This window comes from Vigna radiata, unplaced genomic scaffold (genome assembly GCF_000741045.1).
Source record: "Vigna radiata var. radiata cultivar VC1973A unplaced genomic scaffold, Vradiata_ver6 scaffold_381, whole genome shotgun sequence".
NCBI lineage: Eukaryota > Viridiplantae > Streptophyta > Magnoliopsida > Fabales > Fabaceae > Vigna > Vigna radiata.
This window is the reverse complement of record NW_014542418.1, coordinates 170,172-188,282: the sequence shown is the minus strand read 5'-3', so window position 1 is coordinate 188,282 and position 18,111 is coordinate 170,172. Positions and strand designations below refer to the sequence as shown.

At 31.5% G+C, this 18,111-nt stretch overlaps 1 protein-coding gene and 1 long non-coding RNA gene across 2 annotated transcripts; one reads left to right on the top strand and one right to left on the bottom strand.

Annotated features, from left to right (window-relative positions):
- Nucleotides 1-575: 575 nt before the first annotated feature.
- On the top strand, nucleotides 576-6,824 carry LOC111240884. The gene is made up of 6 exons (XR_002666514.1): nucleotides 576-870; nucleotides 989-1,092; nucleotides 4,932-5,194; nucleotides 5,274-5,477; nucleotides 5,553-5,786; nucleotides 5,869-6,824. It is a non-coding gene; the product is annotated as an uncharacterized LOC111240884 (long non-coding RNA).
- A 6,746-nt stretch (nucleotides 6,825-13,570) lies between these two features.
- Nucleotides 13,571-17,832, bottom strand: LOC111240885. Its single transcript, XM_022776862.1, has 5 exons — nucleotides 17,783-17,832; nucleotides 15,815-15,899; nucleotides 15,270-15,554; nucleotides 13,899-13,951; nucleotides 13,571-13,705 (listed from the first exon to the last, which is right to left on the bottom strand). Exons 1-5 carry the CDS (start codon nucleotides 17,794-17,796, stop codon nucleotides 13,687-13,689), a joined length of 456 nt encoding a protein of 151 aa, XP_022632583.1. The 5' UTR covers nucleotides 17,797-17,832; the 3' UTR covers nucleotides 13,571-13,686.
- Between the last annotated feature and the right edge of the window lie 279 nt (nucleotides 17,833-18,111).

Below are 18,111 nucleotides of genomic sequence, written 5' to 3'. Positions count from 1 at the left end.
TTGACCCATCACCTATGGAACAAAATTCCAAAGTAAAACTAAAACTTTCTTCCCTTTTGTTTTTTCTTATATATAATAATAAATAATATAAGGTATAAGCTTACGTAATTCCCACCTTTTTATATCTTCAAATAAATCTACATTATACTATATTAATATATTATATTAACTTAAGTTTATAGTATTCACTAGTGGAAAAACGCTGTTTAATGTCACCTCATTGACGTCGGTTTGCGGGTGCACTGACGTAATATGATGATAGGCGGAAAAATCGTAAATAACCCAGATGAGGAGACGTCTGTTACCTGGATAACCGACGTCTAAAACTCTACAGACGTCGGGCTCACTGCACATGGACGTCTAAAGGGTCTGTAAGAAGATGAATAATCACCATATGGAAGTCGAGTACGACCACACCGACGTCTATACTCCTCTTTAGACGTCGCCACAGAACAAGAGACGTCTATAGTTCTGCCAGGAAGGTCAATAGTCGCCATTTAGACGTTGGTTAGTTGAGCGCCGACGTCTATGTCCTGACAGGTTGGTGCATGTAATTAATGTACCGCCATATAGACGTCAACGCCATTGAGAACTAACGTCTATACCCTGACAGTTAGGTGAATTGTAATAATGTCATAGAAGAGTTTAGTGTCGATGCAGGACTTAAAGCTTTAAGTCCCGCCATTATTATTATTTAAATCATAAAGACGTCAAATTAGTGAGAGCACCGTTGTCTATAATGTCATAGACGTCAGTTGAAAAGCTTAACCGACATCTATAGAACTTTATACTTAGAACGCGAACCCGCAAGCAGTTACCACTATTCATGTCTTCTTCCTCGCGCTTTTCTCTTGCGACATTGCTTTCCAGGTATGTTTTCTCTCTTTTGGACCATTTAAATTCACTTTTACTCCAATTAAGTTACTCTTTGATGAAATATCTTCCATTTGAACCGATTAAAATTCGTTTTCGTTGCGTTTTGGTGCAGTTTGTGGCATGTTCTTGGGCGACATTTTTGACCCTTTTGTGGCCTACATTTCTTGGCGTGCAGTCCTCCATTTCCCTCCATTGCTGTTTTAATCTACTAAAAAGGTTAGCTTCTTTGTTCAAAACTTTTATTGTATGTGTGTTACTGTCTTTTGTGTATGCATGTTATTGGCTTTTGTGTTTGCATGTTTTTGGCTTTTTGGTATGCATTTGTTATCGGATTTTGAATATGCATGTTATATAGTTTACCTATGTTATTATAATTAGCATGTTAGATTATAAGTATCAAATCACTAAGTGAAACTTAGTTCTCGTTTGAAATTTAACACAAACGATTAATCTTTTACTTGTTTGTATTAAATTTTAAATTGTCCGATTGGACAATTTGGGAAAATTATTTTTCATAAATTTGCTATAACATGTACGTTGGAGTTTATGCATAAGACTGATGAAATTTTGGTTCATTATTTGTGTTGTTCTCCAGATGCATATTTGATTGTGGTCATTCTTGTGACTACTCTCATTTCGTGTATTTCGGAGACCAATGCGGAATGCTGCCGAGATTTTATCAAATTTATGATGTAGACTTCTTTGCACATGTCTTAGCAATTTATGAAAAATATTTTTCCTGAATGGGTAGGGCCTAACCTTGTGAGAGTTAAGAATTTTATACTGATGAACTATGTTACGAACATAGTATGGATCGAAGCTGGATGAATGCACGTCGCATCTCTGAAGAATATGAGAAGGGTGTTTCGGTGTTCTTGCAATATGTGAAAGAAAATGCAAAGTCTGTGAACGGGACATATTTTTGTCCTTGTGTTCGTTGTCTTAATCAAATACGACAAGACTTAGGCAATTTGCATGATCATCAATTCATGTTCGGCATAACGAGAAAGTATACCATTTGGACTTGGGATGGAGAAGTACTGGACTAGCCTATGACATCACGACGAACAAATTATGTGGAAGAATGGATGAGTGATCATTTAGAGGACATTATACGTGATGTTGGTTAAAATAACTTTGGAAGAGCTAATTTGTACGATTCTCTTATCAATGATTTAGAGCAACCGTTGTACCCAGGTTGCACGAACTTTACACGATTGTCTACAATTTTGAAGTTGTTTAGTTTAAAAGAAAGGAACGGATGGACCGATAAAAGTTTCACGGAGTTGTTGGAGATGCTAAAGGAGATGCTTCTAGAAAATAATACTCTTCCTATTCGAAATTACGAGGCCAAAAAAGTTTTATGTCCAATGGGTCTTGAATATCAGAAGATACATGGTTGACCCAATGATTGTGTTTTGTACATCAAGGAGTTTGTTTCGCTAAGTATTGTCCAACATGTGGTTTAAGCCATTTTAAAAAGAAATCTAACAAAAACACTACTGAAGAAGGTAATGATGGTGCACCTGGTAAGGTCATGTGGTATTTGCCTATAATACCTAGGTTCAAATGTAAGTTCTCTGTTAAGGAAGATGCAAAGAACCTTATATGGCACGTTCTAGGAAGAAAATGGGATAATCTTCTTTAACACCCAACAGATTCACCACAGTGGAAGAAGATCGATGAAACATTTCCAGAATTTGGTGCAGATCCATGAAACTTAAGACTTGCACTTGCAGTTGATGGTATGAATCCGTACGGGAACTTAAGTAGCAAACATAATTCATGGCTAGTTATGTTGATGATATACAATCTTTCGCCTTTGTTGTGCATGAAGAGAAAATATGTCATGTTGTCAATGATGATATCTGGTCCTAATCAACCTGGCAATGACATTGATGTTTACTTGAAACATTTAATTGATGATTTGAAATGTTGTGGAAGAAGGTGTCGAAGTGTTTGATTCAGATGTTGAAGAGAATTTCCATTTGCGTGCAATGTTGTTTTGCACTATAAATGATTTCCCAGGCTATGGAAACTTGAGCGGTTATAGTGTTAAACGACATTTTGCATGTCCAATTTGTGAAGAAAACACTAGTTACCTTCAATTGAAGCATGGTCAGAAGACGGTTTATACAAGACATCGGAAATTCCTTCCTCGCAATCACCCTTATCGTAGATTGAAAAAAGCATTCAATGGAAGTGTCGAGGATAAGGTTGTGTGCAGACCCCAAAATGGTGAAGAGGTGTACAACGAAGTCAAAAACATTGACATTGTATTCGGAAAACATCGTAAAAGTACATCTGCAAAATATGTTTGGAAGAAACGATCAATATTTTTCAATCTTCCTTATTGGTCTAAACTTGATGTTAGACATTGTATTGATGTGATGCACATAGAAAAAAATGTTTATGACAGTTTCATCGGAACTTTATTAAACGTGAAAGGGAAGACCAAAGGTGGAATAAAAGCAAGACAAGATTTGGCTTAAATGGGAATCCGAACATAGTTAAACCCACAGACAATAGGAAGATGCACTTATATGCCCCTAGCCTGTCATACTATTTCTAAAAAAGAAAAACAAAGTTTTTGTAACTCTTTAAGATGTGTGAAGGTTCCACAAGGTTATTCTTCTAATATTAGTAACCTTGTTTATATGCAAGAGCTAAAGTTAGTTGGTTTAAAGTCTCATGATTGTCATATATTGATGCAACAATTGTTACCAATTGTTATTCGAGGCATATTACCTCCTTCTATTAGGCGTATTCCGACACGTCTGTGTTTGTTCTTTAGTGCCATTTGCAAGAAAGTTGTTGACCCTCGATGTTTAGATCAATTGGAAAATGAAGGAATAAGACTACTATGTGAATTAAAGATGCATTTTCCACCTTTTTTTGATATCATGGTTCATTTGATCATTTATCTAGTCCGATAAATTCGAATATGTGGGCCGATTTACCTAAGGTGGATGTATCCTATTGAAAGATACATGAAAATCTTAAAGGGATATGTCAAGAATCAGTATAGACCATAAGCTTCAATCATAGAGTGATACATTGCAGAAGAAGCCATTGAATTTTGTTCAGCTTGCATGCCAAGTTGTGAACCAATGGGTCTAACCAAGAGCATACATGAAAGAAGGTAAGGGTCGTGGTGTGAGGATTCAAAGTGTGAGTAGAAAAGAAGTTGATCAATCTAATTTGTACATCTTAAACAACACTGGTGATGTTATTCCTTACATTTCTGAACACATTAATGAAATAAAGGCATCACACCTAAGAATGAGTGAAAAATGGCATCTTAATGAACATGTCAAAACCTTCTTACATTGTTTAAGAAAAAGATTTATGCGACTCCAGATGTTTCTGAAACTTGAGGTTATCTCAGGGGTCGAACACAGATGTAATTAAATATGGTGGGTACTATATTAACAATATTTCTTTTCAAACAAAGGAAGAATATGATAAAAGTAGAGTTCAAAATAGTAGGGTTACACTAAAAGCTGAGTCAGTGCACTTCTCTAGTTCTAAAGACAAAAATCCAATCATTGCATCAATTAGTTTTTTTGGAGTAATACAAAAAATATGGAAGGTGGATTATGTGAGGTTTAGAGTAACCGTTTTTAAGTGTAAATGGGTTGATATAAATTCTGGAATCATTACAGATGACTCTGGATTCACATTAGTAGATCTTAAAAAGATGAGTTTCACTGATGAACCATTTCTTATGGCTAGTCAAGCAAGGCAAATATTTTACGTCAATGGTCCAGCGAATGAAAAATGGTTAGTGGTTTTGGAAAGAAAAAACATGCACGGGTTTGATGATGAAGAATCTCTTGATATACTTGAGACAACATGTGGCACATCAAGACCCATTGAAGACTCAGTTGATGACGTTGCCGATGTCATACATGCAATTCGTAGTGATCACGATGAAGGGATCCGGGAAAAAACAATATCTTAATAAGTAACGTCTTGTTTTTTGTTTAAACTTTATATGAAATTTTATTCAGATGAAAATTTCAATTTCAGTTCATACTAACCTTGTTTTTCAGGTATGTCGACCTCAGACTCAACATTAGGATAGAGCAGACGTACACGAGGAGTGACACGTTTGCCAGAAGCGACATCCGGACAGGTTCCTGGGCAGAGGAGACATCTTGAGATTGATCCCAGAACTGGTGTGGCATCAGGGCCAAATGCTGATAGATTTAGTAGTTATCTGGGTAAGATAGCCAAAACCCATGTATCTATCCTTCATCCAACTTGGGATGACGTCCCAGAGGTCGAGAAAAACCTCTTATGGAAAGATGTTCAGGTATGGTTACTTAAAAATAATTTCCTTATATACTTCTTTGATCTTATTATGTCATTCACACGTTCCTTGTTTTAAACAGCTCAAATATGATGTTCCAAACACACTGGACATGAGGAAGAAAGTCTTATCACAAATATGTAAGAAATGGAGGGATTTCAAGACAAGGCTGACACGTCTGTATGTATTTGGAAAAAGACAACATGAGAATCCATCTCAGCATTATTCCTTAACAGAAGAAGAACGGACGCAATTTCGTCAATCTAGAGAAATTGAGGAATTGAAGGTATTTATCTTAACCAACAACGTCTTCAAAGTAGTTTTTATTATTATATAGTTATGCATAAAAATGGTTTTACAGCACAAAAGGTTAACCACCCAAGAAAGGTAAAGGCTAAATGATGCACCACATGTGTTATCACAAGGTGGTTATGCGAAACTGGAGAAGAAACTTAGAAAGAGTCGAGCGGATGAGTTGAGGCTTGAGTCCCCAGACCTAGCTCCACCTACAAGGTACGAGATGTGGAAGGCTGCTCGGACGAAATCAGATGGGAACATGACATCTGCCTCAGCCGTATTGATCTCATAGAGAATTGTAAGTTGAAATTGTAAACATTGTTTGATTGTGTTTTTATCATATCTTGCAATTTAAGTAACATAATTTTTTTAATGTGCAGGATGAGTTGGTGGAGCAACAGACACAGGGAACATTTACTCCCCAAAGTAGGGAGGACATATTAACCAAGACCATTGGAAAACCGGAGCACCCAGGACGTGTACGTGCAGTTCCTGGGTCGATTGGTCTTTGTGACTACTTTGGCCCTATATAGAAAACAACTCAATCAACGAATCAGGAGGCATTGAGGCAGATGGATCTTCAGTGGGAACAAAGAATTCGTCAAATGGAGCAACTATTCAATGAGCAGCTAGAAGAACAAAAACAAATACAAAGAGTGCTTGAAGAGAAGCTGCAATCCATGACGTAGGGAACCCTGGGTGTGCCCACTAAAACTCCCACACCACCTCCTGCCAACACCAAAGGATCCTGCTCTACTGTTGAACCTACTGACTTCATTGGTTAGTATGACTTGTTGGTTGATGGGGATCCCGCACGCATTGTGACTGTCAGATGAGTAGTTGAGGGAGGCTAGACTATTCATGGTGTTCCCATATCACCCCAGCACGTGCGTGTCATGATTGACGAGGGTCAGGATCCCCAGGCTCAGGTGCCTGTACCCACTCTAGAAGTTCAATTTGTGGGGGAGGCCATACGAAGTTTTTTAGCCTGGCCTAGAACATTGGTTATCACACACATTACTACACAACATGTATAATATTTTTATCATTACTAATTATATATTATCATTTAAAAATATTTGTTCATAACTTTGAAAATGTTATTTCAGTTCACATGTCCTCAATAGCAGCCGATGCATGACGCACCAATACCTGAATATGATGATGGTGATGACATGGCTGAAGCGGAGAATGATCCCATAGCAAAACTATTGTCAAACATTCCCAGGTTCAACAAAGGATCAAGACAAATATACTGGGATTTAATAGTATTTGATCTCCCCCCCCTCCATATGCCAGTATATATCACATTCAATGATGTATCGGAGATCATTGCGGGAGACAAGATGTTGAATATTTCCATTATTCAACTCTGGTGCATGTAAGATAGTTAATTTTGTCTACCATAATATTTTAATTTAGATTCCTACTTTGTAACAAGTTAACTTTGTTGTTATGGGTACATAGACATAGTCATTGTAGACCAAGGTCGGGCTTCCGTTTACAGATTTGTTGAACCTCAGACCATTCAACGTTGTGGAAACACAGTTGAAACGAAACAAAATTATTTGCAAACATGGATGGCTGAGTCAAACAGAGACATATACCTTGTGTCATACATTGATGGGTATGTGTTGTTTTATGTAAAAGGTAATTAAAGTTTACTTAATTAGTTTACTAATTATTTATGATGTTCCAAACAGGGCGCATTGGCAGCTGTTGGTCCTCATTCCCAACAAAAGTATAGTTTTATTCTTCTGTTCACTGCAAAGGAAGATAAAAAATGACTTGAAAACCATTCTTCAAGGGTAAGTGTTTCGCCAAAAATGACTTTTAAATTTATGTCAGCCTTAATTTTTTATGATTTGATACTTATATTAATATTACTTTGTGTTTTAATGTAAATAGAGTTATGGGTAAATCTCGAGGTCAGCCAAATCAAGTCTTGTATCCAAAGGTTTAATGCATTTATAGTTTTAATTCATTTACTGTGTTATTCAATGATCTTAATTATTGACTATATTTAGTTTGTCATTTTAGTGTAACAGACAGCTAGAAACATGGGAATGTGGGTACTATGTGATGTCTTGGATTAAGACCATCATTCGAGCTGGCATTACAGATAACTGGAATGAGGTAATAATCATGCTTACTTTGAAAACATCAGAAATCAATTAATACTTTTGAAAACATATATCAAACCATAATCAATATTTCTTAATTGTGTAGTGCTTCAACAATTTATCTCCTTTACCCGAAGACACCATAAAGCAGCTAAGGCAAGAGTGGACAACTTATCTTCTGCAAAAGGGGAACTAGCAAGACTTATTTTTGTTGTTGAACATTACTTAGGTTTAGTTTAAGTTTATAATTTTATATTTTTTATCTTTGATTGATTGAATTATATCTATTTATAAAAGAGGCATAAATACGTTATATTTGGGTATGTCCGTATATAATTATATATGAAAAAATCCGTATGTAATTACATACGGAAATATCCGTATATAAAATTCGTATATAATTACATACGGAAAAATTCGTATATAATTCGTATGTAATTTATGATTTTATAAAAAAAAAAAGTAAACGATTTAGCATCTGCATCTAATAGTTACAAGTTAACTGATAAAAGCCAACATAACTCAACATAAAACCATTTAATAGATGAAACATTTACAACTATTTAATAGAAGATATAATTTACTGAAATTTTTCAACATTTATCAAAAATAATACATAAGTTTCAAGCTAAATGATTTCTATATGTAAGAAGATCAATGTTCTCTCCGAATATTTCTCTCTGAATACGAGTTTGATAAACCACGTCACANTTAGAAGCCACTTCCATCAAATCAACACTTTCTTCCCATTCCACTCCCTTTGATGTCAAATACTCTTTTATATCATCCTATGATAAAACAAAAAACATTTTAGAACTACTTGTGTCGTATACTTGGCATGGCATAACCAGAATTTGCAGCAGTTACCTTCATTTTAACCTCGGTAGGAGAGACAAAATAAATTTTCATATTCTGATACTTGGCTATTAAGTATGTAAAGTGAGCTCCCATTAGCAAGATCATATTACACAAGCCATTCACATTTAAAAGTCAAATATATTGTAATATTACAAAATTTTTGAATTAAATTTATAAAATGTCTAATAGTCATAAATAAATAATACAATTCATATATGGCAAACATAATAGTAAATTAAACTACTTATACAATTAGTTAAACTACTAATAAACATCCAATGCTACCATAACTTAACACCACTCCAGGAATTACATTCATTCTTTTAATATAGTGATAAAACAATGAACAAAACAAGAGAAAATTGAGAGCATTCCAGCGTAAGCAAGAAATATATCAGATGAAAGCCCAATAATAGAAACCAAACCTTGATTCCCATGCAGCCAGTAACGCTTCCAGTAGCATGAATGCTTTGCTTAGCTCCATAGACAACAATTGCTCTTATCTAATGAATGGATCTTCAAAGTTTAGGCACATAAACAATAACGCACAACCTTTAAAAAATATGGATAATTAATATAACACAATGACAATTAGTATAAACCAAAAGCAAATTCTAAATGACAGTCACATTGACTCAAACTAACCTTTTTGGCTGGAACGATACCATCCACATCAATACCCTTCAACAACTTTGAGCAAAGTTCAAGTTTTGATGCATATTCACTTTCACCGGAAAGCATCCCTAGTGATTTTAGCAGGTCCTCCATGCAAAGTTCATCAGCCTCACTATGGGTCATATCATCTGCATAGATTAGTAAAATAACAGATTAAGCAAAGCAGAAAAGAAGTGTCAGTGCATCTTCTATTCTAGATCATACTTAGTGCCAGCAATGAACATAAGACAGGCAAATTATATTAAAAATTCCTATAAGCCAATGTTATTTACCATATTGATTGGAAGTTGAAAGATATTACAACTCATAAGACATCATAATCCTCAATCATAATACTCTTATAAGGAGTTTTATGCAGACAAGCTAGCTTTAACAATATTCATATCCACTCAACTTAAACCAGTTTTTATCCACTCAACATAAACAATTACCTTTACCTCCACAACATATCACAAGCGCTAACTTCCCCAAAGCTCCCCATAATTCATAATTTTTTTCGGAGTTCAAAAGTCAAACTCAAAAGTCTAGCATCCAAACAGTTGAAAGTAAATGAAAAAAATTCATTCATTTGAAAAAGGAAAAACCCTCCTCAAAAAATAACCATAGGTATTCTTCAGAAAAGGCATTGTTCTTCATTCGGCCAAGCTGGTTGTATGTTGCTCATTCTCCAACTCTTATCACAATATTTGACACCAACCAACATGTTTTTATCACAAAAATATTTAAGATAAGGATTTTCATCCATCATAATGATGACAACTCATTATGAACTTACAAGATAACTAATAAGTTAATAGCGAGTAGTCCTTAATTAAAAGACAATAATTACTGTCAAACCAATATTGGAAAAAAAGTAATAAAGTCATTTAATTGCAAATGAAATCTGTAACTTTTTACATATTAATAACACATTGTTAAAGGAGAAAAAAATTAAAATGTATAATCAAACATTTTATCTACAAAGAAAGAGAAATGCAACTATTCCATCATGAAATACTTTTATTATTTTTATAATTTTATTATAAATTTGTGTTCAAATTGGTAATTTAATTCAAAGTTTTGCTTTTTTGTAGGCGGCATGGAAAGTCATATCTGGGCATTGTTGATGTACAGTGCTCAAAGCTAACTGTGATTGATTTCCCTTGCACAGACATATATAACATAGTAACTTTCAAAAATTGCTTCATTGTTTTTTTTTTTCTTATGGCTTTAAATAAATTTTTGAAATACATTCTTAGATGTTCAAACATTTCGTTAGATATCTGGTAATGATTGCTTGTACGTGGAGGGAGCATATGAGGTTCTTCCATCATCACTGGCCAAGGTTACAGAAGTGTTGAGAGGTATTTGATAGTGGAAAACGATGAAAAATCTTAAAATTTGACAGTCTTATAAATAAAAGATATACTAATAATAATTAGAATAACTGGAATTCATTTTTACATTTGGTGAAATCATATAATAATTTCACAACACTCTGAAATTGTTAGTATATTGAGGTTGTGAAAGGAGTAGTTGATGAGGTAGAGAAAATGTAGAGATAGTAGGATGTAGAAGTAGTAGTTGAAAGAAGTGTAGTAGTTGTCTTAGTTGTTGTAGATGTTGGCTTCTTATTTGGCTTGCTTACAAATGATCTAATCACTCCTATTTATACTAGTGGCACCTCCTTAACCAATGGTTAGGATCTTGCCACCACAACATTAATCTAAGGGTTATTATTCATCTTCTAGAGTTTTCTAAAACATTATTACAATTCTAAACTTATCTAGATAAATCTAATGGATAAGCATCCCTAGATATTTTTATATATCATTCTAGAATCCTTCTAGATAGGATATTTCTAGAATTTTATTTTGGACCCTCTTTAGTTTTGGGCCTTCTTTAGTCTTGGGCTTTTATCTTTTAGGTCCAATTTACATTCTAACTCTTTTTTCCTAGGAGTTTCTCCATTCTTCTAGAATTTGCATTACACTTAAACAGAAATGAAGCCGTCACAATGACTGCAACTGCAATTTCCCTAACCGCAACAGCAACTGTAAATTAGAGTTTCAGCTATCATTCCATTTCTTTGTTATTTCAATTCACCCCATAACAACTCTCTTAATTTCCAGGTGACTTTTGATGATAAATCAAAAGCAGTGGATTTCAATATTATCTGGTCGTCATCACCAGATGGTCTAAAGTATAGTTCATACATCAGTAAGCCAGAGTTGATTGAATTCCCAACTGTCGTTCCTGGTCAAAATGCTTATGCATACTGATTTCCAAGCTAGTGAAGAAGAAAAGCATCCACTGTTATTGAAGAGTCACGGTAATTCTGGGTCCTAAATCTAAAATTATCACTGTCTATTTGATATTCTTATTTGTTTGGTGATGAATTAGATACTGAAAATGTGGTCTTCCCTTTGCATCTAACATTTTTATGTAGCTTAATTTCTTGTAATCTACTTGATGATTGATAATGAACTTGCCTTTAAAAATTATAAGTGTATGCTAATGCAGCTTGGGTTGTGAGAGCATTATAATGACAGTGACAATAGTTATTTTGTTTTTACGTTGTTGAATACACATTATGTCTTTGGTTCAGAAGATATGTCGTTTGAGTGAGATACTTTTATTTGAACAATTTATCTTTATAAAACAAGGTCACTTATTTAAGTTATGAATCCCCACTTGAGTAATTCCTAATTTTACCTGACCAAATTTATGTCACTTAAAGAAAATTTATTCATATTCTTTGTTTGAAAATTTCGATCTAAAAAAGAGACTAAAAGAGTTTCAAACAAAAAATAATTATTTCATCTCTTGCTCAAACTTCAAGTTATAGATTGAGTAATGAGTGTTGTCTCTCAAGTTACCAATATGTGTTTTATTGGCTATGTTTTGTACATTAATTGTCTCTCAAGTAAAAATGTAGTTGTAACATAAGTGAACAATACTATGAACAATTTTGTTTTTCATGTTCATTGAAATACTAATCTAACTTTAAAATGATCAAAATTTATTAGTGCATTTAAAACCAACCAACCCACTTATGAGTTAATTCTCCTTGTCTGAAGGTAGATTACTTTGCAATAAGAACCAACTCTCACACCTTTTAACATAGAATAATGCTTAATTACATTTTTTCTCTTCTAATTACTTCAAAAAATTTCATTCACCAGTAATTCTTATATGATGCAATTTAGTCTTCTAGTTTCTTTTTTTTTTAACAATTTAATGCTAATTGGTAACGACTTTAAAAGATCTATTTTTGGGTGAGAAAATGATATAGCAGGAACATAAGTTAACGAAGCACTCTTGTTTAGATCTTGTTGAATTGAATACTTCATATTACTTGTCATTAAAAAGATACACCAATTTATATACTTTAGTGAAATAATTACACCAATAACATGAAATTGACCACATCTACCTATTTGTAATCTTGACGTCACTTGTGTCATTATCACTCTTTTAGTATTTCATGAAGAACAACGTTCACTCAATATCATTTTCTTAATAACGAGATTTTAAGTTTTCTTCCTTCAACATCCTGCAAATTCAAAAAAGACAAACTTAGAGTTAGGCTCTAAAACTTTTCTTAAGCACATTAGCATTAGGTCTTGATTAAAAATAGCAAAATATATCTTCAATAGAAACAATATATAATAATTTAAGCCAATATATATATATATATATATATATTAAGATACATATATTTTAAAAAATAAACAATATCAAATTTATTTATTTAAACATGTTATATAATTATTATATTATAATATTTAAATGTACGTGTACAATAGTAATATTGAGTACCTGGGTTGTCATGGAGATTTGATAATGTGTTGTTCAAGCTTCCAAACCAGATTTTGTTAACAAATGTTACATAAATTGATCTTAGAAGTGATGTGATGAGTATGCCTCTTGAAAATGTTTTCATTTTTGGAATATTACTCATCCTCACTCTTTTCAACTTAGGCAAAGATAAAGTTGTACTTTGCCTATAGAAACTAGCCAACATGGGAAGATCCATCATTACAAGACATTCTAGTTTGGGAAAAATGATGGATACATTTTCATCTTGAGATATATGACTAGATATGACTTCTTCTATTTTATCACATTTACACAATCTCAGTATTTTGAGTTTTCCAAGATTTTTTATTGAAGAAAGTGAGAATAAACTTTTGAGACTGTGACAGTAGAAAATGTAAATTGATACCAAATTTGAGAAAAATGAAACTTGAGGTTCCTTATTCCATAGATACTTCAATTTGATTAGGTTACTCAATGCCAACACCTCTAGTTGAGGAAGTATTTCATGAATTTTATGATCAAGATTGNCATCTTCAAAATCAAATACCTCTGTCAATAATTCACATTTGTTCAAAGTTAATTTTCTCAAATTCTTGAATCTTGTGACCATGTTTGAGGAGATAGCAGTCAACAATTTGTTGTTGTTGGTCAAACTTAGATTTTCAAGTTCACAGAATGATTTGGACGGATAATTCCAATGCCAGAGTTTCTCTACATTCATATTGATCACATAAAGTATCTTCAATTTTTCCACCAACAACTGCAAGAAACAAGTAGTAATTTAACCTTACTTGCATATAGANGAATTAGAAACTAAGTAGAATGAACAATATTATGTTGATAGTTTTTCATAATACCATGGCATGCACTTATATTACTGAAACAAGAAGAGGAAAACATGAGATGTCCATGCATGTAAAATAGACTATAAATAGTTTGTGATTGAAACTTACTGGACTTGGGAATAAGTAATTTGTTGTAGATGATTCTTCAAGAGCTCTGGAATCTTCAATAAAAGAAATCATTGAAGAACAATTTGCTAGTTGTAATGTTTGTAAGGAAGGAAATTCAGATATAGAAGGAAAGATAATAGAAAGACTGGGTAGATTTTCAAGAGAAACATCCTTCAATTCATGAAAGGTGAGTTTCTCTCTCATTCCTTCCTCTTCTTCTTCTTCTTTAGTGATAATAATTGTATCCAATGCCTCACAATCACAAATTTCCAGATTTGTTAGTTTTAGAGGAACTTGTAGCATAGTAAGAGACTTACACTGCTTCACTTGTAGGATTTTTAGGTTTTGGTAGAACCTGAAAACTTGTTTGTTAACTATGGAAGTTAACTTTGGAAGATGAATCAAAGCTAATTCACACAGTTGTTGTAAAAGGTGTGTGGAATAAGATTTTTCTTGATGAATATCAAATATTATTTTCAATTTCCTACACTGACTCAGAACAAGTTTTTTCAAGTTCCTCAATTCTTCTAGTGTCTCAGAATAAATNACACAAACCAAGTTATCATAATTGTCAAACACAATCTCATTCAATTCAAAGAAAGACTTTCCATCAGTACTAAGGGTTTCATATGGATCTCCAGATCTAGTATTGAAATTTGTCAAAATTGGACATTTTTCTATCATCAAATATTTTAGACTTGGAAATTCTAAATGACCATCATAGATTTGTGTCAACCTTGGGAGAGACTTAAACTCCAATTTGCTCAGTGATGGAAAGTTAGTTCTTGGACATAAGGCTTTATAATATTGATCCTCCCAAAAAACGGAACGTAAGGCTTCACATTTTTGTATAATTAATTCCTTAAGTTGGTGAAGCTTCTCCGCTGGATACTCTTCAAATATATATTCGAGAGAGGAAACATGTATGATGTGTAAAATTTGTAGGTTTCCAAGGTCAAGAAATTCTGGATTGTCATGAAACCAAATATACGTTAAGTTGACTTTTATTAATTTTAGTTCCTTTAGCTGTGTGAAAATTTTGCCATATTCAGTCCCTCTTTTAGAACAAAAACAAAATAGTGAGCAGTCTTGAATGTTGATAACTTGGAGTTTGTGTGACCTCCTTGATAATATATTAAGAAAATGTTTCAATCTATCTCCATTACAGTTATTTACCCGAAGAATTTGAAGGTTGGTGAAATGGGAACTTTGAAGATTATTGAATATCTCATATAACTCTCGATTGTTAGATATAGTGTAATTAGTAATGAGTGAGAGTTTGTCATCCTGCATTCATTTTCTGAGAATTCATCATATCAGACTAAAAAAATATATGTTGCGATATATATCATATCAGAGAGAAGAACTAACCGATAATTCAAAAAGATATGGAAGCTTGGTGTGAGGGTCAATTTGCTCTTCATTTTCTGTTATTAGAATCGATTTTAACTCTGATTCTTTTATCATTCCCAAACCAAACTTCTTCACTTTGGGACAGTCCTTCAAAACCACATTCTCTAAGGATGACCATTTAAGAGTGTTTCCTGAGGAAAACTTTCTTAGATTTGGTAAATCTTGAAGATGCACTTTCTTCATTTCGCATAATTCAACTGTAATTGCAGCTCTTTCTCCCTGAAGAAGATCCTCACTTTTCGACTGTCCATAAATATTAAAACTTTAAATGATTAAAACAATTTCAAATATTAAAACTTTATTCACTTTTGTGTTTCTGTGGAACAGTATATCAAAATTGTTACACTGTCTACGTAAATACTACAGTAGTTATATTTAAATAAATAAAAAAAATACTTTGATAACTAATACAATCACATAATAATTATGCTATAATAATAATACAATAATATATATTATGTGTAGTAATCTGTGAGCTTGCTTAGCTAATGACAAATTCTCACCCTTATATTATATAAGGCCTCCCTGTGCCAGCCCATATTTTCCAGTGCACCACGTCTCCTCCAAGCATCAAGTTCTTCCTCCCATCTTCCAATCAAAGAATAAAAATTTAATTAGTAATTTAACTTTTATTATTTTTGTAAATATTGAAAGGAAAAATAAACCTTTAGAATTCAAATAAACTTAATGAATATTCAACAATAATTAAGAGAAAAAATAAAAATTTATATAGTAAAAAGAAATAAATTATTTGAATGAAACGAAACCTAATATCTAGGGATAGATGAAAATAAGTCTTCATCCTCTCTACAAATCAAATAATAAAAATTTAATTAATAATTTTATTTTTATATTTAAGATTTTATTTATTTTATATTTTATATTTTTTTTAAATTATGTTTTTATTTTCTTTAAAAAAACTCTTTATGTTCCAAGTGATGACATTAATATCAAGAAGTCTCACGTATTAAAATTTAAAATTATTTTCTATCTTAAAATTTATATCATATCAAAATAAAAAAATTTATAAAATAAAAAATATTTAAATTTTAATACATAACATTTTTTAAATAACATTAACACTAATTTAATAAAGAAAATCAAATTAAATATTTAAAAAATCAATTAAATAAAAACAATTTAAAAGTAATAGTATTATTATGAATATTATTCAAATAATCTATTTATTTTATCAAAAATATATGATATATACTAGAAGAAATATACTTTCATATATGTGTCTATGTTTACATTATGATAAAAGAAATAAAAACTGAATTATTAAAGTAAATTATAAAAAATTTTCAAAAGTAAATAATTTTTATGATTTTATTGTTGTAGTTAACTAAATTTGAAAAGACAATTATAAAATCTAAATGATAAAATTTGTCTAAAAAAGGTAATGAAGAAGATAACTGCCTAAATTAATTTGCCCCTAAAATACACTTGTTCACATATATTAATATTTTTATTATATTAAAATAATATAATTTTTAAAATACATTTAACTTTATGAATTTTACACTTTTATTATTTTTATGAATAATTAATTGAAAATAGAACTAAATAATTAAGTTTTAAAAATAGTTTGAAAACCTACCCAAAATAGAGCTAAAAGAAAAAATGGTTATGAATGGTAGACATTAACAACCCCATTTAGATGTCAATAGAGCAGCCTCTAACTTTCATTCTATTCTTTCCTGTCCTTCAATTACAAAACTCATATACATTTTTTTGCCTATTTCAAATAAGTATGAAATTTGTGCTTTATTCCTATTTTTCTATTCTAAATATTAATTAAATTTTTTTATAGAAAAATAAAAATACATAAAAAAACATAATACTATTAATGATTCAATGTAAAAACTGACACATTTTATTTTTAATAACAAATATTAAGAAAGAAATTTAAATGTATAAAAAAATAAATAATTAAACATAATTACAATTTTATAAAAACTATAAGATATTAATTTTGTAAATGTTGAAAGAAAAAAAAACGTTTAGAATCCGAATAAACTTAATTGATATTGAACAAATCGAATAATTAAGAGAGAAAATAAGTTTTTATATAGTAAAAAAAACTTTATTTGAATGAAACGAAACTAATATCTACAAATAACAAGGTGAATAAGCTTTTTTATATGACTTAATAAATAAAATAAAAGTACCAATATACATGTATGTCTCGTCTTTCTGTGGAATTTAAAAAATAAATTAAGTACCAATATTTTATTAACCTTCAAGTATTATTTTAAAACATATCTCATATTGATTGAAAATTTTAATTATATTTTCATTGTTAGCAGGGAAAATGAGCATTATAATAAAAATAATAACATGGGGACAAAGAAGTTATCTCATGATTATTTGTTGTGGAGAAATAAGATACAAAATTGAAATAAATTATTTATATGAAAGATGATAATTTTAAAATTGCAAAGTTTAAAAATATGAAATGCTATAATTACCCATTTATGTCCATTTTGTTTGCTTTTGAACTGCGGAAGAAAGTATAAAGAGAGAGGTGTAAGAAGAAAAATGAAGATATATTTAAGAACAAAAGCTTGTATTCTTTTCTTTATCCCTTCCGAATTCTTTCAATGTTAGTGTTCCTCTCATATAGGTTTCAGTAATTCCTAACTTAAATCCAACCCCAGAATAAGAATCTCACAAACTGTAACTTGTACACAAACCTTCCACACAAAACGTAACGCATGTTTTAAATCAAAGATTCAGATCAATAAGTGATACTACACACAATTATCACCTAATTACATCATATAGGTGAATTAGATCA

Coding starts and splice junctions, on each gene's coding strand:
- LOC111240885 (XM_022776862.1), bottom strand. Junction 15,555..15,814: donor AGGCCTTATATAATATAAGG/GTGAGAATTTGT, acceptor ATTTATGGACAG/TCGAAAAGTGAGGATCTTCT. Junction 13,952..15,269: donor CATATCTTTTTGAATTATCG/GTTAGTTCTTCT, acceptor CTTTTATTGAAG/ATTCCAGAGCTCTTGAAGAA.